The sequence below is a fragment of the Pseudophryne corroboree genome, chromosome 11 (genome assembly GCF_028390025.1).
Source record: "Pseudophryne corroboree isolate aPseCor3 chromosome 11, aPseCor3.hap2, whole genome shotgun sequence".
In the NCBI taxonomy this organism is placed as follows: Eukaryota; Metazoa; Chordata; class Amphibia; order Anura; family Myobatrachidae; genus Pseudophryne; species Pseudophryne corroboree.
The window spans coordinates 99,140,641-99,163,139 of record NC_086454.1 but is presented as its reverse complement, the minus strand read 5'-3'; the positions used below and the strand labels follow the sequence as shown (position 1 = coordinate 99,163,139).

General features: G+C 45.1%; 1 protein-coding gene across 9 annotated transcripts in view; it reads left to right on the top strand.

Moving 5' to 3' along the window:
• MYRF (myelin regulatory factor) overlaps positions 1-22,499 on the top strand; it is a 318,723-nt gene that overhangs the window by 182,632 nt on the left and 113,592 nt on the right. For 8 of the 9 annotated variants that reach the window (XM_063944661.1, XM_063944662.1, XM_063944660.1 and 5 more), the window contains exons 2-3: positions 1,595-1,679; positions 18,497-18,820. In XM_063944661.1, the coding sequence (XP_063800731.1) occupies positions 1,595-1,679; positions 18,497-18,820 (409 nt within the window). The remainder of the gene's footprint in view (positions 1-1,594; positions 1,680-18,496; positions 18,821-22,499) is intronic. The other variant, XM_063944667.1, reaches the window with a different exon arrangement.

The following is a 22,499-nucleotide window of genomic DNA, read 5'->3' as shown; positions in this document are numbered from 1 at the left end:
GAGGAACATGTAGCCTTACAGTATGTATCTTCACTTGAACTGGTTACATATGCTTCACAGGATATATACCAGAGATAAAGAGATCTATCTGTCTTGTGCCATTCTATCTGAAATGAACAAAGTGCAGTATAATATAATACATTAAGGTAAACACCCAAGGATGACTTAGATCTAGATGCCACTGGTGTAGCCAATTGTAAGTTCTAAAATGTCTGTATTGATGCTGGTCAGGTAATAAGTAGCCAAATGGTCCATTAATAGACTTCATTCTTCAGTATACAATTTTTATTTTGGCTTGGCCTTGTCTTTTGACTTGCACTAACTGCTAGGCCTTTGCCATGTGACTTTGTGTGGGCTCTGTCATGTGACTTGGATCTGACCTGTAAGATTTGGTGATTAGCCTTCTCCAATGCTTATTTTTTTTAAAGCAATAAGAGGCAACAAATATGTCCCGTTACACATGATCTAAGTGGTCCTCTCGCAGGACCTCTTTACTGTGTGCTTGAATAGAGAAGTAAAGTGAATAAAATAATATTCCACTTTCTTTCTAGCCACAGTATAAAAACCATAAGGGCTGACAGTATAAAAAAACATAAGGGCCGATGGATAAGGGCTGACAGACGGATGTTGCTCTTTTAACAAGCTTTTAAAACCTTTTAAATAGGTCAATTGTAAGTGTTGTCCAGCTCAACCAATTAGATTCTAGCTACCATTTACCTGCTGTATTCTATAAAATGACAGCTAGAACCTGATTGGGTGCGAAGGCAATAGCTCTACTTGTCCTCTGTAGAAGTTTTGATACATCTTGATCAAACAACTAATGATAGGCGCTTTGTGTAGTGTATTTTAAGTTGATTAATAATTGATGCTCTCCCCTCTCTCCCAGCCAATATTACACCAGATCTTTAATACTTAATCATGAGCCCTGAAGACGTGGGAAAAGAGAGGTCAACATTTAATTAATAAACATTTTTACAAATGGTGTAAACAAATGCCACGTTTTTATTTTACAATCAGTATTTGCCCAATATATTTCATGTCCCTAGCCTCATTTTGTGGCACATATATGTTATTACAGATGTTAGTTACCCCACATCACTTATGGATTGACCATTTGCCAGCGTGAGTTTTGTGTTTGGCAGTAGTGCGGAATTTGGCTTTGTTGTGTCAATGTATCGTTTTTTGTCTAGGCAGGGATCACAGTTTGCAACTCACATTTGCTAATACCTGTACATGTAACTTACTTATTGTCTGTGGATAAATACAAATCAAGACACAGGACTTAGGTGTTGAGTTGGTAACCATGGATGGCATGCCCATAACTGGCAGATTTGTGCTTCAGTCATTGTCATAAGTTCCAAAATAGTAGATAAACTGCATTCTAATAAATATTGGTTTAACCCACAAATAGGGCTGGCTGGCTGGGCTGTGTGAAGGCAACTAGTGCATTATAATGGGATTGAGATCAGAGATCGGCTGTTATTCTTTGCTGTCTGTCTTATAAAGTAAATTGAGCCCTGTTCTGTCTTGTGTTATAAATTGTACCTTTGTGTGTATAGAAGTATCTCACCCCTCTTCTGATCCTTTGTTACAGGACATGATCTTAATGGAGCTCTGGAACCTTCAATTGACACAAGTATCCTAGAGGAATACATCAGCAAAGAGGACTCTTCTGAAATGTGAGTACACTGCTAAAAGTTTGATGCATTATTGCATGCAACTTACTAGATCTGAGGTCTCTTTGTAACAACAGCTTGAGACATAGAGCCTAATTCAGACCTGATCGTAGCAGCAAATTTGTTAGCAGATGGGCAAAACCATGTGCACTGCAAGGGGGCAGAATTAGTAGCCCATAGGCTACAATAGAATAACACCATCTGGAGATGATTATTCTGGTGGGGCTAAGCTTGGCAAATCCAGCAGCACAGAAGCCCCCAGAGAAACCGTGTTCTCCATGGTACATTCTTGGGGATACCTAAAGGTTTGTTTTAGAGAAAGATCCTGCAAATACTGTATTATTTGATAAATAGGCCCCATACATGACATATAATGTGATGAAATACATCTATTTATATATTTCTACATAAAATATATCTGGTGGTAGCACTGTGCCATCGGAGTCAACTTTCCCAAATGATTGAGGGAGTCACTCCATATTACTACTTATACTGTGCCTGCTATATTGGCTTACATAATAGTTGGTGTAGCACACAGCTCTGCATTATCTATAAGGAAGATATTTCCATCTGTTCATTACAGCCTTAAAAATGGTTTTAACCAGTGATGTGTAAGCAGGGGAGGCAGAGCCTCTCCTGTTATACTCCAATGAGAATAGCAGATTTTTCCACTGATCTTTGTTATAATTGTGGAAGAATCTGCTATTTTCATTGGAGTATGATATGTGCCATATTGCGGTGCTCTGCTGCAAATACAGAGGGGAGGCAGTGTGGACCTCTGGTAAAAACACCCACTGATGGTATAATTATGCCTCTCAGTGCCCTTCCTTGTAGGCTTTTTGTGATAAATAGCTGACAGGCTCTTGTATTATCCAATGTACGGGAAACTAAAAAGAAATATATTCTCATTTTGTTATTGTATAAGTTTCCTACACAGTTCATAGTTAATGACTTATTGTGCAATATTGATATTGAACTCGAATTATAAATAGGAATCACAGACACAATAGATATTGTTTAATTGGATTTATTGTGCCTTTGATGTAATTGCTGTTTCTGCTAACCCCTATATCATATGTTCCCAAACTCTGTCCTCAAGGCACCCTAAAGGTTCAGGCTTGAAGGATATCTATGCTTGGCCACAGGTGACTGAACTAGTACCTCAGTCAATTTGATTTAATCGTCTATGCTCATGCATAGATATCTTTAATGGAATGCAGTCAATATACCGGCTGTCGGGATCCCGGCGTTCTGGAGCCGATGCCAGAATCCCAACACCCGGTGAAATCCCAATGCCTGGAATCCCAGCAAACGCACGGTCCATGCCACCAACTAAGTGGGAATAGAACCTGTGGTGGGCAAAGCAAGCCACCGGGCCCGATGCGTGGCGAGCACAGCAAGTCAGTATAGTGACAGCCGGCATCCCGTCTGTTGGGATATCATATGTATCCCTCTTTAATAACTGAACTGTTAGGGTGCCTTGAGTTTGGGGGTATCCGGATGATTGACAGACAGTGTCTAGTTAGACAGTCAATAGATAGACACCATATGTTAGACATTAGGTAGACAGGGTCAAAAGGTCGACATGAAAATTGTTCCCATAAAAAAGGTAGGCATGTTTTTTTTTTTTTATTTTACATGTATTTGGACTTTTTTATACCTTCTCTATCCATGTTGGCATAGAGATGGTTATAAACCTTGTGGCGAGCCACCGAGCCCGAAGTGTGGCGAGCGGATACCTTTCTACAATTGGGGGTTCCAGATGACAAAACTATTCCTACAAACCCCAAAAATGCAAAAACATTTTTTTCATGTCTACCTTTTGACCCTGTCGTCATTTTGACTGTCTAACATGTGGTGTTTTGACTGTCTAACTAGACACTATCTATCTGTTATACCACACCCGAGTTTGTGAACCATTAAAAACATTAGAAATTGTTTTGTGGTAAATGTGGAATTTCTATTACTATCTAGAGCAGTGGTAGCCAACCCTGGTCCTCAAGAGCTACCAAAAGTTCACGTTTTCCAGCTCCCCTGGCATGTGCACATGTGCAGTTATTACTAACTGTCACATTGTAAAAGATCCACAGGTGGACTCTGTGAGGAGACCTGGAAAACGTGCACTGTTGGTAGCTCTCGAGGACCAGGGTTAGCTACCCCTGGTCTAGAGCATGCTGTATGCTTGCTTCTGTGGGTCCTATATTATTATGAATATATAAGGAAACACATGAAATAAGAAGGCATAGTTCTAAATCGATCCCCCACCCAAAGGTATTTTGTATACAGAAGGTGCCCTCTTGTGGTCAAACTACATTTCTCACTTTTCTCTTTCGGTCACTGTATCAATAGAAAAATAACAATGTAAAAGGTATTTATTTACCTGTCCGTTGCACTGTGTGACTGGTATTCCTTGTGTGACTATTATCTATGTGTATATATAGAGGTGTAACTTTGATTTGTCAAGAGAGTAAGTCAATATATGCTTGAAATCATACTCCTGGTATATTTATGTCACAGTGCTCTTGTGTGTATACTGTAGGTCAGAGGAGCATACAGTAGGAGTTTTGTTACATAAGCACATGCCTTGCTAAATAACCTTTACATTTGATATTATAACTACTTACTTTTTTGTAGCACTGTGCTAGTATTGCAGACACTCCAATTTAGAGCCACGGAATCTAGATCTAGCAATTCTGTATAATAAATTCTCATTCATTCCTCTGTCAAAATATTTTGCAGCCCAAAAGGGAACACATTCATTTGGAATCATCTGTTAACATCTGCATTTGGTGTAACTGTATTCAATTAAAATGTATAGGTTTTTGTCGTCTACTCTATATTATACTTTCGCTGGCTTATAATTACTGCAATTGTTATTTCCATGTACAACAGATATAATATGAGATTAATGATGTTATGCTATCAATCCGGCTCTTTAATACCCCTTACACACCTAGTTGATAACCTGTGTTATTGCCAGGGCAAGCTGGCGCAACCCAGCTTCCTATTCCAAATATCCTTATTTTATACTTTTCCTAAATGAAAGCTTGTGTCATATTTGCCTCTTACACCTGCCTAGTACACACGTGATCGATGTTGCTGTTTACTGCATATAATGATGACATGATTGTATACTGTGGAAATATAATTTACATATTCTATAATGCTATGTACTACCCCTGAATTACATCTGTAATGCACTAGTCAGGGTTAGGCAAATGGTTTGTTGCACCAATATTCCTAGCTATTAAATTTGTAAGAAACTCCCAATTTCATTGAGGAAAAAGGCACAAAGTGTTTAACTGATATTATGTATTTCTTGTTGAATTGTTAGACTTAACTATCAGCATTATTGGTTTAGCACACAAAATATTTTCCTCCATTGTGTTACATTTAAAGGATAATCCTATGCATTATAACACAAAGTGCTTCCACAACATAACAACATCCACTATGTGTATTTGCGTGAGTATGTTATGGAATTATATTGATGAATGTGTAAACTATTGATTGTGTTACAATATTCTTTACTGTCCTTCAGTAACTATTTGAAATATCTTGCTGTCTATAAAATGTATAATCAACTCTCTTGAGTTTATACATTAATTAGTTCATTAGGGGAAAAATAAAGCCCAGTGGTAAATATATATGTGTGTATATGTATACATACACAATACTGTGCAAATGTTTTAGGGTGCAAAGTCAGAATGCTTTAAAAAAAAAAATAGAAGTGTTAATAGTTTATTTTTATCAACTAGCAAAATGCAAAGTGAATGACAGAAGAGAAATCTAAATCAAATCAATATTTAGTGTGACCACCCTTTGCCTTCAAAACAGCATCAATTCTTCTTGGTACGCTTGTACAAAGTCAGGGATTTTGTATGATTTTAGGGGGTCATTCCGAGTTGATCACACATGGCAACTTTTTGCTGCTTGTGCGATCAACCTGACGCCGCCTATTGGGGGAGTGTATTTTTAGCATAGCAGGGCTGCGAACGCTTGTGCAGCCCTGCTATGCTAAAAAAGTAAAACAAGACCAGGGCTGCAATTACTCACCCAGTGCGATGGCTCTAGCGATGAAGGTCCCGGTCCTGACGTCAGACATCTGCCCTCCAAATGCCTCGACACGCCTGCGTTGGACTCACCACGCCTGGAAAACAGTGAGTATCCGCCCCGGAACGCCTCACGCCTGTCTGTCTTCTTGTGATCGCCGCTGCGATCACATTTCTCGCTGGCGGCGTCATTGCCCGGCGACGATCGTCGCCAGGCAATGAAGCGCATGCGCAATGCGTCCGCCGGGCATGCACATTTCCGACCCGTTCGCACCGCAGCGAAGAACAGCTGCGTGCGAACGGGTCGGAATGACCCTCTTAGTTAGGTGTATGATTAACCAAACATACCAAACAAGTGATAATGATCCTCATTTTCATGTGTAGGTTGAAGCACTGTCATTGGCCAAGATGTAATGAAGTCTGAGTTCGTCGGCCGTGCGGGATGCGGGTCGAACTCGGACGTTGTTTTTTTTTTAAATTGCAATCATGTACAAGGCTAAACCATGCCTTGTACATGATTGCCCCTTTAAAATAACATCCAGGATCGTCCGGCAGCCCGCATGGATGACAAATTCGGACTTCATTACTAAAACAGAAACAGCTGTGTATGAGGCTTAATACTAGGTGAAGAACAGCCAAACTTTGCTACAAAGGTGAGATTGTTGAAGACCGTTTCATGTCACAAGTCATACACCATGGCAAGACTAAGCACAGCAACAAGACACAAGATAGTTATACTGTATCATCAAAGTCTCTCCCAGGCAAAGAATTCAAAGCAGAATGGGATTTCAAGCTGTTTTGAAGAAGCACAAAGAAACGGGCAATGTTGAGGACCGTAAATACAGTAGTTGGCCAAGTAAACTTCAGACGAAAGACTTATCATGCTTACTTTGAAATTGGAAGATGTCCAGTAGTGGCATCAGCTCAGAACTGCCAGAAACCAGTGGGACCCAGGTACACCCATCTATTGTTCGGAGACTTCTGGCCAGAAGTGGTCTTCATGGAAGAATTGCGGCCAAAGAGCCATACCTTTGACATGGAAACAAGGCCAAGTGACTCAACTATGCAGGAATACATAGTAACTGGGGTGCAGAAAAATGGCAGCAGGTGCTCTGGACTGATGAGTCAAAATTTGAACTATTTGGCTGTAACAGAAGGCAGTTTGTTCTCCGAAGGACTGGAGAGTGGTACAATAATGAGTGTCTGCAGGCAATGGTGAAGAGTGGTGGTGGTTCCTTGAAAGTGTGGGGCTGCATGTCAGAAAAAGGAGTTGAGGATTTGGTCAGGATTAATGGTGTCCATCATGCAATACCATCACGGAGGCATCTGATTGGCTCCAAATTTATTTTGCAGCAGGACAATGACCCCAAACATACAGCCAATGTCATTAAGAACTATCATCAGCGTATAGAAGAACAAGGAGTTCTGTAATTGATATGGCCTCCACAGAGCCCTGATCTCAACATCATTGAGTCTGTCTGAGATTACACGAAGAGACAGAAGGATTTAAAAAATCCTACATCCACAGAACATCTGTGGTTAGTTCTCCAAGATGTTTAGAACAACATTCTTGCTGAGTTCCTTAAAAAACTGTTTGTTCTTGGTGCGGGAAAGCCGGGCACAGGTGCCGTGGGCTGCATGGTCGCCCGCTGCAGCCGATACCATTGAGGGAAACACTCAGACACAAGAGGTCCTACTTACCCTTTAGCATCTTGAGGAGAGAAGGGAAGCAGGCGCTAGAGGTCAAGTAGGACCTCTAGCGTCTGAGTATTTCCCTCAAACATATCGGCTGCAGCGGGTATCCATGCAGCCCATGGCGCCTGCTGCAGCCGGGCTGCGGGCGGTCAGTTGGCGGGCACATGTAAACCCTGTGGCAATGTGCATGACCCCCGTGGCAATGAGCAGGAAACCCCTGGCAATGAGCTTGAGACCCCTGGCAGGGTGCATGAGACCCAGATCGGGAAACCCTTGGCAACGAGCATGAGACCTTTGGGAACGATCAGGAATCCTCTGGCAATTAGCATGGAATCCAGATCAGGAAACCCTTGGCAACGAGCATGAGACCTCTGGCAGCAAGTAGGTATTTAAAAAATAATTAGAAACCTTACTGTGGGGCATAATTTGTAAGGGACATTATTGTATGTGGGGGCCTAACATGGTGTCGGGGCATAATATTACGGTGTGTGGCATAATGTGTAATGGGCATTACAGTGTGTGGAATAATGTGTAATAGGCATTATGGTGTGTGGCATAATATGCAATGGGAATTACAGTGTGTGGCATAACATGTAATGGGCATTATGGTGTGTGGCATAAGTTGTAATAGGCATTACGGTGTGTGGCATAATGTGTAATAGGCATTACAGTGTGTGGCATAACATGTAATAGGCATTACGGTATGTGGAATTTCATGTAATTGGCATTACTGTGTGTGACATAATGTGTACTGACATTATGGTGTGAGGCGTAACATGTAATAGGCATTACGGTGTGTGGCATAATATGTATGTCACGGGCTGGGTAATTAAGCAGACATTTTTACCTCTCAAGTGCCTGTCCAAGCGGTCACTACGCTCCAGGTCCGGTTGCTATCAGTGTGGTCTGCAGCCACATGTGACACAAACATAGTTTCCCTCCTAAACCAAACATGGGTACCTCCATGTTTGATCCAGTCATCTGATTCCAGTGAGTCTATCCTGAGCATCCTGCTGTCCAGCTGATCATCCCAGCCAATCCTTGCCACTGGTTCCTATAAGAATGCTGGTTAAGGACTGCCTAATCACAGAGCCGTAACTACGCAGTCGCCCTGAGCGCGCAACGGCCAGCGGCTTGTAATGAGTCAAACTGACTCATTACAAGCCGCCTCTGCTGTGCTGTGTGCGCAGCGCTGGAGAAGAGGAGAGGAGCAGCTGCGGAGGCAGGGGAGGAGGAGGGAGGGGGACTGGAGCCGCAGCAGCGCTATGTAATTGGTACTGGCGCCGCTGCAGCAGTCCCTCTCCTTCCGCATTGGCTGCCCGGCGCTGCTGTGAATGCTGGGATGTGCTTCGCTCATCCCAGCATTCAGAGCGGCGTCAGCCAGCCAATGCGGAAGGAGAGGGATAGCTGCAGCGGCGCCACCACCAATTGCACTGCACTGCTGCGGCTCCAGTCCCCCTCCCTCCTTCTCCCCTGCCTGGGATCATCATCTGCCTGCACCGAGGAGCCTGAGCCAGCGGGGAGAGATGGTAAGTATCTGTCTGTCTGTCTGCCTCTCTCTCTCTATCTATTCTGTCTGCCGCAATGTGTTAAAAGGGGACGCTGTCTGCCGTAATGTGTAAAAAGGGGGACGCTGTCTGCCGTAATGTGTAAAGAGGGGACGCTGTCTGCCGTACAGTGTAAAAAGGGGACGCTGTCTGCTGTACAGTGTAAAAAGGGGACGCTGTCTGCCGTAATGTGTAAAAAGGGGGCGCTGTCTGCCGTACAGTGTAAAAAGGGGACGCTGTCTGCCGTACAGTGTAAAAAGGGGACGCTGTCTGCCGTACAGTGTAAAAATGGGACGCTGTCTGCTGTACAGTGTAAAAAGGGGACGCTGTCTGCCGTAATGTGTAAAAAAAGGGGACGCTGTCTGCCGTAACGTGTAAAAAAGGGGACGCTGTCTGCCGTAAATGTGTAAAAAGGGGGACTGGCTGCCGTCACGTGTAAAAAGGGGGACCGGCTGTCGTAATGTGTAATAAGGGGGACTGGCTGTCGTAATGTGTAAAAAGGGGGACTGGCTGTCGTAATGTGTAAAAAGGGGACACTGGCTGCCGTAATGTGTAAAAAGGGGACACTGGCTGCCGTAATGTGTAAAAATGGGACACTGGCTGCCGTAATGTGTAAAAATGGGGACTGGCTGCCGTAATGTGTAAAAATGGGGACTGGCTGCCGTAATGTGCAAAAATGGGGACTGGCTGCCGTAATGTGTAAAAGGCGGCTCTACCTGGTGTAGTGGTGCTACTGTGCGGCGTATTTTGAATAATGGAGACTACTGCGCACCGTAGTATGAATTGGTATTATTTTGTGGCAACACCCCTTCCCCATGAAGCCACGCCCCTATATATTTTTTGCGTGCGTACGCCGCTCACTGCCCCTATCTTGTATAGGTGGGGAAGGGGGGTGCCGATGCCGTTTCTTGCACACAGCGCTAAAATACCTAGATACAGCACTACCTAATCGCCAGTGCTATGATTGTCATACCCTGTATGCAGGGGCGTAGCCAGAACTTTGTGGGCCCCATAGCAACATTTTGAAGGGGCCCCAGTCCCAATACTTCTAGAGAGACACTTCTCTGCAAGAGTTGTTAATTTTCTGCCCTGTAATAGTGCCCTAGTTCATTTTTTTAACCATAGTAGAGCCTTATTTAATGTTATGCCCCATAGTAGTGGCCTAGTTTCTTTTATGAATCGCAGTAGTGCTTAAGTTTACCCTATGCCACATTTCAGAGCTGCCAATACACATTAGGCCACACAGTACCCCCAATTCACATTATGATATATAATGCTTCCCGTAGATATTGTGCCTCATTACAGTGCCCCGGTTCAGATTATATAACATTAAAATGCCCTCAAGTTCATTTTATACCACTGTACATTGAGCAGGTCCAGGGGCATACGTAGATATTTTGCAGGACCCAAGGAAAAAGTTTTAAAAGGACCCCCACATACCACCCAATGATGAAAAATGTATATAACACATGTAACTTTGACAGGGAAGGCGGGCCCCTCTCAGCTCAGGGCACCATAGCAGCTGCACTGCCTGCACCAATGGTAGCTACGCCCTTGGGTATGAGGGATTGGGCATTAGGGATAGGGGTTGGGTTAGGGGTTATGGTATTTGGGTTAGGGATTGGGTTAGGTGTTATGGTATGAGGAATAAGATATTAGTGGTTATGGTATGTGGGATAGGGTATTAGGGATTGGGTTAGGGGGTATGGTATGAAGGATTGGGTAATAGGGTTAGGTGTTATGGTATGAGGGATAGGGTTTTAGGATTAGAGATTGGGTTAGGGATTATGGTATGAGAGGGATTGGGTTAGGGTCATGATATGAGGGATAGGGTATTAGGGTTAGGGATTGGGTTAGGGTCATGTTATGAGGGATAGGGTATTAGGATTAGGGGTCATGGTGAGGGATAAGGTATTAGGGTTAGGGATTGGGTTAAGGGTTATGGTATTAGAGATAGGGTATTAGGGCTATTTTAGCGGTTTGGGTTAGGGGTGGGGGAGTTAGTTTGTTTGGGGAATGGGGTCAGGTGTTGCTTTTATGGCTTTATCAATGTCACATATGATAAGAAGAGGTACCCGCTCTGCCCTTCTGAGAGCACAGGGGTTGCCCTGAGAGGCTGGAGCAGCATCGCCAGGCCCCTACACAAACTTTATTATGGTGCTAGCAATGCTGATCCACTTCACAGCATTCAGACTCACTGAGACATAATAAGCTCACCCCAGTCTTCAAAGCTCCACCCATTTTGGGTAAAATATTGCCCCTTTTAGGGTGTGTTAATTGGGGCAGGTGGGAAATATGGTATTCTGTCCCTGCCTACCCCTATGCACAGTCACATTATGGAATACAAATATTTGCCTGTATGGCTGCTGCTGCTGCTGTCTGCTGTATGACATCATGATGGTCCAATTACACAATGAATGGAATGCCAGGGCAGAACACTAAGCTTTATCGTGTTACCTGGTTCCCAGGAGTACAGGACTTTGGCTCTGGAGCAGAGATTGTTGAAGCCTTGTGCTAATTTATTTCTATTCTAAGTTACTTAAAATTATATTTTAATAGTTTCTATTTTTATATTTATTATATTATTATATACTAGTAAGTGTATATCGGAGAGAAGAGCGAGGAGTGAGGGATGCTGAGGGAGCAGCCATGGGCTGCATCCCATGGAACATGTGTTGGCCATTCTTTTGGCGTAAGGCAAGTGCGCTTTTGTTTTTATTTGTACTTTGTTGTTAGCACAATTAGGGTTTTTCCTGGATTTCATAAGGGACAGGGCTCACCTGAAAGTGGGCGGTTTTGTCCCAATTTAGTAGGCCTAAATGTCAGGATAAACGGGCCCTTAGACTTTATTATACTTAAATCACTGATCACGTCTTGTGAGGGCGGCCTCAGGGGATAATTCTGGGTGGGGACTTGTGCTGCACTACTGAGGTCACTCTAAATGGTTTCAGCTGCAACAAACCTGTGTGCATTACCCAGTGCCCACTATATATTACACAAGTATTTGGTAGGGGGCGGTTTGTGCACTTGCTGATATATTTGTTTGTGCACTGGTTAGTTTGGTAATTGACACTGAATAGGTGTATTAAGAATTTTGTTTTTATTTTAAACAAGATCTAGATCTATAAATACAGTGATAATGTAGTCCACATTAATGAATGTAGATATTTGCACCATGACATAAACAATAACATATACAATATCATACAATACTGTAAAATCTCTCTCTCTCGCTCCACCACACACACACACACACACACACACACACACACACACACACACACACACACACACACACACACACACACTCTTTAGGCACTTAGTAATTATTGCATGCAGATACTGCTGATTAACAATTATCGATAAAGAAGAAACATTTCAGTAACCCCTAAATGTCATTGTATATGTCATTGTGCAAATATCTACATTAATTAATGTGCACCACCTGGTCACTGTATTTATAGAGAACTCATTTAAAAAAAATAAAATCTTAATCTACCTATTCTGTGTTAATTAACAAACTAACCAGTGCACAAACAAATATATTAACAAGAGCACAAACCGCCCCCAACCAAAACCAGCCTCGGGATGGTGAAGGTGGAAGTCTGGCTAGAAGGGATGTTTGCTTATAACTGAGCTGGATTATTATTTAGTATTTCTATTTTATCTTTATTTAAATAAGGCGCAGCCGAGGGATGCTCCCCTGTTATTGCAGGAAAGTCAAGAGCCCACGCTCCCCTCAGAAAACCAGGCACACCAGTTACCCGCGAAGAGGCAAGTGCCCTCATTACCCCAGGCACCGCCAGCCCCCCTTGCAAGCGAGATACCACTGCCACCCAAGGCAAGGCAGATACCACCACCACCCAGGGCAAGGCAGATGCCACCGCCACCCAGGGCAAGGCAAACACCACCACCTCCGCGGACAAGACAGCCACCTCCACCATCCCGGGGAAATCATGCACCCACGCAACCCCGAGTGAGAAAGGCACCACCGCCACCTCGGGAGAGAAAGGCACCACCACCCCCTCGGGAGAGAAAGGCACCACCGCCACCTCGTGAGAGGAAGGTGCCCACTCCATAGAGGCATCCGCCCCAACCATAACCACCAGAGGCATGCTCCCCCACAACATCAGGGAGGAATGCGCCCCCACAACCACCATCAAGGAGGCATGTGCCCCTCTACCACCATCAGGGAGGCTTGCACCCCCACTACCACCATCAGGGAGGTATGCGCCCCCACCACCATCAGAGAGGCATAAGGCATGTGTGCCCCAAAAACACCAGGGACAACGCATGTGCCCTCACCACCATCAGAGAGGCATGCACCACCAGCAGAAAAATTGCTTGCCGACACAATTATTTATAAATACATTTTTTTATTAAAATGTTTCATTAAAATGTTTGTTGCCTAAAAACTACACTCTGTTTTTTTCCCCAATTGGAGTGTCTGTATAATGAATGAATATTTGGGAACTAGTGTGTCATTGGAAGCCTCGTTAGATGGGTCAGATAAGCATATATTCATTATTTCCCAGCAGGGGCACACACATAACTTATATATTGGAAATTAGGATGCATTTGGGGGTTATAGGTAACCAGCGTTATAACAGAGTGCCAGTTCTATGACCTTAGAACTTATTACATAGCCCCCGTGGTGTGCTTTCATATAATTATGCCTTTGTGTTGGTTTTATGTTAGACTTTACCATGTCCGTATAAGGTTCTACAAGTTGGGCTGCCATCTGAAAAAACTGGATAACATTTCATGCACACACTGAAGGTTAAAGACAGTAAAATGATCCACCAGACTTTCCTGCCCTGATCAAAAAATGTTTCCTGTTTTCTGGAGAAAAAAAAATAAACAGCCCCAAAACTGCTTTTGTGGCTCACTTTACATTAAACGGTATAAGCTGTCATGTTACTGTGATCAATTCATCACCAAGTAATGTGTATATCAGGGTACAAACTGTTTACTTAGCACAGTCCTTTCACTGCACGTCTTACCCTGACCGCTAGGGAACATATCCTGCAGGTGCAAAGTCTGTACTTTCCTGACCCATTACTGGCTCCATAGGGAGAGCGGAGCCATCCCAGAGATGGTGCTAGAGGATGCTTCTGTTTTTAGAAAGTCATATAATAAATTTCCCCGGCAATCACCTGACATTCCATAGGGATAACTGGATGTGTAACTTGTCAGATGGGCTGGTTTGAGTATCTCAGAAAAGCATCTCTGAATGCACAGCACATTGAACACCGCAGTAGAAGACCACATGATGAATTTCGATCTGTGTTGCGACACACTGATGGTAGCATCAGAATTTGGTGTAGCATCAAGAATTCATGGAACCAGCCTTCCTTGTGTCAGCAGTTCATGCTGGCTGTGGTGTAATAGTGTGGGGCAGGGGCGTAACTAGAACTTTGGGGGCCCCACAGCAAAATCTTGAAAGCCATCCCCCCCACCATTGTCACTACAATGCTCCATGCTGTTGCAGCAGGCAATGACTCACATTGGTGTGTGTTTACTCATGCAGCGCCGCTGTCTCTGTGAGATGCCCGCTGGTATTGTACAGGAAGGCGTCGGGACAAGCAGAGCTGGTGGGGTGACACTTTCCGCAGTGAAACTTTCTGAAAGGTGGTGGGCATGTGGGCAGTGACGGGATATGGTGCCCTTACAGCTGGGCACTGTACTTCACAGACCGGATGCCACCATGGCGGGAGAAGCTGCTTCAGTGTCCCGTGGAAGAGGTGTGCAGCGCCCAGCAGCCAGACACCCAGCAGCGGTGGAAACAAGGTGTTGACTGCTTCCCTGCCCATTATTCCGCGATCCCTCTTAGCTGCTCCTCGTACGGCAGCGGCTCCTCCTTACTGCGTTCTGCGTTCATACATACACAGGCAGAGCATTGTGAGTGCTTCAGCATTACTAACTTGGTGCACGGTGAGCGGTGGGTCCTGGACCCCTGTGACAGCCTGGACCCCATAGCAGCCGCATCCCCTGCACCTATGGTAGCTACGCCACTACCTGTATGGTTGTTTGCTCTCAGCTGCTTCCAGATTACCTTGCTCCAGGAGATTCCACTCTGTCCTGAGACCCGAGTTCCATCCAGCTTGCAGCTCTGCCTGGCTCATTGGTGTTCCACCATCGATACGCAGCTCCATCGGTGTTCTGCCATCGATACTTGGCTCAATTGGTGTTCCACCATCGATACTCGGCTCCATCGGTGTTCCACCATCGATCTCCAGCTCCATCTGTGTTCCGTCATCGATCTCCAGCTCCATCGGTGTTCTGCCATTGATCTCTAGCTCCATCAGTGTTCCGTCATCAATCTCCAGCTCCATTGGTGTTCCTCACCAATATCCTGTACCATTGATCTCTAGCTCCCTCTGTGTTCCGCCATCGATCTCCAGCTCCCTCGGTGTTTCGTCATCGATCTCTAGCTCCATCGGTGTTCTGCCATCGATACTCCGCTCCAAAGGTGTTCCGCACCAATATCCTGTACCATTGATCTCCAGCTCCATTGGTGTTCCTTCATCGATCTCCAGCTCCATTGATGTTCCTTCTTCGATCTCCAGCTCCATCGGTGTTCCACCATCGATCACCAGCACCATCAATCACCAGCTCCATCGGTGTTCCGTCATCAATCTCGAGCTCCATTGGTGTTCCGCCATCGATCTCCAGCTCCATTGGTGTTCCGCCATCGATCTCTAGCTCCATCGGTGTTCCGCACCAATATCCTGTATCATCGGTATCCATCTCACCTCCAGTCAGTAGCGGCTCTTGCCACGGGCAAGCAGGCTTTTTGCCCGGGGCGCTGCTGTCCCGAGGGCGCTGCCGCACCTCTGTTGCAAGCGCGGCGTCCTGATCCCCGCTCCCCAGCTGCAGCCGGCCCCACTGACTGACGCTAGAGGACATAATTGACCTCTAGTGTCAGTGCGGCGCTGCTATGGGAGAGACGTCATGACGTCTCTCCCATAGAGAGGAGCCGGCAGCCAGAGACGGCGGGCAGCGCAGCAGCGGTCGGGAAGCAGGAGTGGGGCTGGTAAGTTTTGTGTTTTTTTGGTTTAATTATGTGTGTTCGTAAGCGGCGCTACTGGGTGCACTGATACAGGGGGAACATCTACTGTGGGCACAAGTACCCTTCCCTATGAAGAAGCCACGCCCCTATTGCAACTCTATTTTACTGGGGGGGCACAGGAAATATTCACCCTGGGCGCCGCAAGGTCTACAACCGGCCCTGCCTCCAGTGGTCGGTAACCTTGTGCTCATTCATATTGGGCCTTCATCAGTGGTTTACACTGCATCTAAGCCTGCTGCTGTGTGCTTATTTATGTTGGGACTTCATAAGTGGTTTACACTGCATCTAAAGTCTATTGTGTACTCACCGATATTGAGACTTCATTAGTGGTTCACACTACATCCGATATTACTGCACATCTTGCAGTCAATGTACATTTGCTACAGCATTGCCTCAGTTCCTATGCCTATGTTACTGCATTATCTGTGATACCGATTATCTGAGTCTATTACCATCTGCAGCTATCTGTACCATCTTGCGTACTGAATAAAAATACTTATTTTATTTTACAATCTCCTCAAGTCAAACCTTTGGGCCTACGCTCAAGTACACCACATCCTGGTTAATGTACAAGAGCTTAATCAAAGCTCCCAGGTTCACATACGAGTCAGCCCCTACGCCTTGGATCTCTACTGGTCAGAGTCAGACCTCAGGCGTGACAATGTAATGGGCATTACGGATTGTGGCATAACGTGTAATGGGGATCATGGTGTGTGGCATAAGTTGTAATAGGCAATACTGTGTGTGGCATAACGTGTAATGGATGTTACGGTGTGGAATAATGTGTAATGGGCATTACTGTGTGTGGAATAATGCATACCTCCCAACATCGTGGCTACCTAAATAAGCACTCTCTCACGCGGCCAAGATGCGCCCGCCCGAAAAAGGCCGTGATCAGTGTAAAGGGGCATGGCTTTGTGTGAATTCCTGCAATCGCTAGCCACACCCCATTTTTGTCACTGGACATAATTGACCTCTAGTGTCAGTGCGGCGCTGCTATGGGAGAGACGTCATGACGTCTCTCCCATAGAGAGGAGCCGGCAGCCAGAGACGGCTGCTCGGTGAGCTGCTGTCATGCCCCCAGTCCCCCTGACTCTGGAGAATAGAAGCTGTGTGCTTATGCACAGTATCTATTTACAGTTGCTCTGTTTATGTAGAGCAGAGTGACAGGAGCCTCCCAACTGCCCCCACCCACCACAGGACACTGTGGTCCACGAGTGAGACAGTTCCCCAAAGAAAGGGGACTGTTCCACAAATATTGGGACATTTGAGAGGTATGATAATGTGTAATGGGCATTACAGTGTGTGGAATAATGTGTAATGGGCATTACGGTGTGTGGTATAATGTGTAAGGGGCATTACTATATGGAGGAAAATGATAAATAATGTAAAGGACATGAATCAGGTTGTTGTTTTTTTTCCCTGTGTTTTTGTTTTTCCTGTGTTGTATAAGGGGCTCTACCTGGCGTAATGTGTATAAGGGGTACTACTGTGTGGTATAATGTGACTGACGGACACAGGTGGTCTTCTGTATGCCGAATGTCGGGATCCCGGCGCACAGTATACCGGCGCCGGAATCCCGACACCCGGCATACCGACACCCGGCATACCGACAAGTATTCTCCCTCGTGGGGGTCCACGACCCCCCTGGAGGGAGAATAAATAGTGTGGCGCGCGAAGCGCGCCACCGTGCCCGCAAGGGGCTCCTTTGCCACGCTATCGGTATGTCGGCGGTCGGGCTCCCGGCACCGGTATGCTGGTCGCCAGGAGCCCGAGCGCTGGCATACCATACTACACCCACGGACACTACTGTATGGTGTAATGTGAATTGGTACTTCCCCATGAAGCCACACCCTAATTTTTGCGCATGCTTTCGACGTGCACTAACCTTGTTTTACATGGGGATGGTGTGTGTGGGTGTGTGCCAATGAAAACTTTTGCCCTGGGTGCCACGAGGTCTAGAAAGTGTACCTAGAATAATTAATGCTGTTTTTGAAGGCAAAGGGGGGTCACTAGGGTTGCCACCTCATCCCTTTAATTCTGTACACATATTAATTACACAGGTTCTGTGGCTGATTAAAACCAGGTGAAATTGAGTCTTGAAGTCAGCCAGCCACATAACCTGTGCGATTAATATGTGTCCAGAATTAAAGGGATGAGGTGGCAACCTTAGTGGTCATATCAAATATTGATTTGAATTAGATTTATCTTCAGTTAATTCATTTTGCATTTTTATTAATAAACTATTAACACTTCTATTTTTTAAAGCATTTTTACTTTGCAGTATTTTTCCCACACCGGCCTAAAACTTTTGCACAGTATTGTGTGTGTCTAATATATATATAATATGTGCTAACTTTGTCAGTTACCTACACAGTGTAAGCCATACAGTGAATGTGTGTGTGTTTGTATTAATCATATTCAAACCTGTTTTCTTTACTGTGTTGCAAACAGCTGCTTTCCGGAAATCCCACCTTCTTCCAGCTATGCAAACTCTGGTCAGTCCTGCAATACTGCCGCAGTCCACCTTCCTGGCGTCCTTTCCAATATAGGCCATGCAGGACCATCCAGCTCAGGTGGGGTCCTCCACATGGGTCAGCAAATGCCAATGCGGCCTGCTATGGGTGGCACATGTGGAGGGCCACCATTCCAGTCACATCTCAACTGCAATAACAACAGTGCCATGGTCAATCCCAAAGGATACCCTACACCCAGCATGTGCATGGGTGGGCCCGGTCTACCCATCAAAGCGGAACCTAAAACCAGCTATGCAACTGCGTAAGTAACCACAAGAGCCAGGAAGTCAGTAGGTATAAAGCATGGGTGGGGAACCTTTTTTCTACTGAGCGCCATTTGGATATTTATAAAATCCTTCGGGGGCCATACAAAAATTCTCAACTTAAAAAATTACCCTGCCCCCAGTAGGTCTGCCCATTAGAGGCACTGTGTGTGCACGCCGGAGGCGCGTGCACCAAAAAAATGGGTGTGGCCAATTAAAATGGGACGTGATACACATATGCCCCCAATAGTGCAGTGCCAGATCCACAATTGCTCCCACAGTGCCAGGTATACAAATGCCCCCACAATGCCAGGTATACAAATGCCCCCACAGTGCCAGGTATACAAATGCCCCTCACAGTGCCAGGTATACAAATGCCCCTCACAGTGCCAGGTATACAGATGCCCCTCACAGTGCCAGGTATACAGATGCCCCCACAGTGCCAGGTATACAGATGCCCCCCACAGTGCCAGGTATACAGATGCCCCCACAGTGACAGGTATACAGATGCCCCCACAGTGCCAGGTATACAGATGCCCCTCACAGTGCCAGGTATACAAATGCCCCTCACAGTGCCAGGTATACAGATACCCCACAGTGCCAGGTATACAGATGCCCCCCACAGTGCCAGGTATACAGATGCCCCCACAGTGCCAGGTAAACAGATGCCCCTCACAGTGCCAGGTATACAGATGCCCCCACAGTGCCAGGTATACAAATGCCCCTCACAGTGCCAGGTATACAGATGCCCCCACAGTGCCAGGTATACAGATGCCCCCACAGTGCCAGGTCTACAAATGCTCCTCACAGTGCCAGGTATACAGATGCCCCCACAGTGCCAGGTATACAGATGCCCCCCACAGTGCCAGGTATACAGATGCCCCCACAGTGCCAGGTATACAAATGCCCCTCACAGTGCCAGGTATACAAATTCCCCTCACAGTGCCAGGTATACAGATGCCCCCCGTCCCCCCCGTGCTGCTTACCGCTGCTTCTTTCGGCGGGACACGGAGGAGAGCGCGGCTATGTTGGGCGGCAGCGTGTAGGACTTGAAACCAGCCGCCGGTTCGAGAGCCAATCAGAGCTCGCGGACCGGCAGCCGCGGCTCCTGATTGGCTGCCGGTCCGCGAGCTCTGATTGGTTCACGAACCGGCGGCTGGTTTCTAGTCCTACAAGCCCGCCATCCGCCGCGCTCTCCTCCTGAGTCCCTGTCCTGACAGCTGAGACACGCTGCCGCCGGACTGAGCGGCGGCGTGTCTCACAGAGAAGCGGGTGGGCCGGAGCAAACGGCTTCGCGGGCCTTATACGGCCCGCGGGCCGGAGGTTCCTCACCCCTGGTATAAAGCAAAGTTGGGAGGACAAGCAGATATAGAAATAGTATAGTGCACCTGTTGTCTGCGGTCAGTGGAAGCAGCCATTTTAGGCTGAACCAATAGTCGCAACAATGCTGTCCTTTACTTCACTAGGGGGTAGATTTACTAAAGCTTCTAAAATAGACAAGTGGTGGTGTTGCCCATAGCAACCAATCAGATTATGTTTATAATTTTTCTATTGCATTATAGAAAATGATACCGAATCTGCTTGTTATGGGTAGCACCACTTGTCTGATTTAGAATCTTTAGTAAATCTACCCGTTGGTATGAGGCATAAGGCCTTGGTGATGTCACTCAGTTCAGTGCACACTATGGCTGCTTATCATCAGAAATCATTTTGTTCCACTCCACTTAGTCTTCTGTGTACGGTATAGCGTGCTACAGTGTCATTATACTACTTTGTTTGATGGCTGTGGAGTTTACAGTATATCACTGAAGCAACATGGGCTGAACTAATATTTAAGGGAATGCACCCTAACAATTCACTTGGAACCTGTAATGCCAGTAGTGAAATGATAAGCTGCATTCATATGTATCTTGGTTCAGCCCATAGACTGTCTGTATCCACACTGAGTAGCTGACATGTGAACTGTTTAACAAGCACATTCTTAGTCTTAGAATAAAGAAAAATCAGAATTACATAGAAATGTGTCCAAGTTTTAGATTGTTTTGGAGCTCTTTTAATTAATTTTGACTAGAATGCATTTTGCTCACAGTTTTAGCTCACATACCATAGGAAGATCCTCAGCTTTATTTCTGGGGTAATCTTAAGCTGGTTTTGATACAGAAGATAGACACTAAAAAAGATAGACAGTCATTAGGTCGACAGTCAAAATGTCGCTTCAGGCTCGAAGGTAATACAGGTTGAGTATCCCATATCCAAATATTCCGAAATACGGAATATTCCGAAATACGGACTTTTTTGAGTGAGAGTGAGATAGAAACTTTTGTTTTTTTTTGATGGCTCAATGTACACAAACTTTGTTTAATACACAAAGTTATTAAAAATATTGTATTAAATGACCTTCAGGCTGTGTATAAGGTGTATATGAAACATAAATGAATTGTGTGAATGTAGACACACTTTGTTTAATGCACAAAGTTATCAAAAATATTGGCTAAAATGGCCTTCAGGCTGTGTGTATAAGGTGTATATGTAACATAAATACATTCTGTGCTTAGACTTAGGTCCCATCACCATGATATCTCATTATGGTATGCAATTATTCCAAAATACGGAAAAATCCCATATCCAAAATACCAAAATACCTCTGGTCCCAAGCATTTTGGATAAGGGAGACTCAACCTGTAGTTTGTGACATGGATAGTAAATGCAGCAAAACTTGTAAAAAAAAAAAAAAAAAATCTAAAAAAAAGTGTTGACCTGTGTTGACCCTGTCGACCTGTCATTGTCGGCCTTTTGACCCTGTTGACCTAATGCATGTTGGCCATTAGTGGTCTACCTATTGACTGTATACCTTTTTAGTGTAGATCTGTAGACCGGAGGATACCTCTTAAGCCTTAGGGGTAAATTTACTAAGGTGGGAGTTTTTTTTTAGAACTGGTGATGTTGCTCATAGCAACCAATCAGATTCCACTTAACATTTATCTAGCTGCTTCTAGAAGATAATAGAATCTGATTTGTTGCTATGGGCAACATCATTAGTTCTGAAAAAGTCCCACGTCACTAAATTTACCCCATAGTGCAACAGTGCTATGAATTCACTTCTGTGTCTGATGCACCTGCATTTAAAATTTTGATCCATTCAAGGACCTTAAGAATGATAGAGAAAATTAGTCTATTTACTAGGCCGCGGGGTGAAATAAAGTGGATGGAGATTAATTATCAGCCAATCAGCTCCTAACTGTCATTTTTCCAATTACAGCCTATAACATGTCAGTAGGAGCTGATAGGCTGGCACTTTATCAGTTTCCAAGGCTTAGTACATCTGCCCCTGAGAGTCGTTATCTCTAATGTCACTTAAAGTTGGAAACCTGTCTGTGGCCAGTTTATTGCAGTACATAAATTCAGGAACATGTTAAGTGCAATTGGTAGTAGCAGTACAATAGATTATCATTAAATATTGGGGGTCATTCAGGGTTGTTAGCAAACCCCAAAAGCACACTAATGGGCAATACCATGTTGCACTGCAGGTGGGGCAGATATACTGTAACATGTGCAGAGAGATTTAGATTTGGGTGGTTTTTAATGTTTCTGTGCATGGTAAATACTGGCTGCTTTATTTTTACACTGCAAATTAGTTTTAACCTGAACACCCCCCCACCCAAATCTAAATCTCTCTGC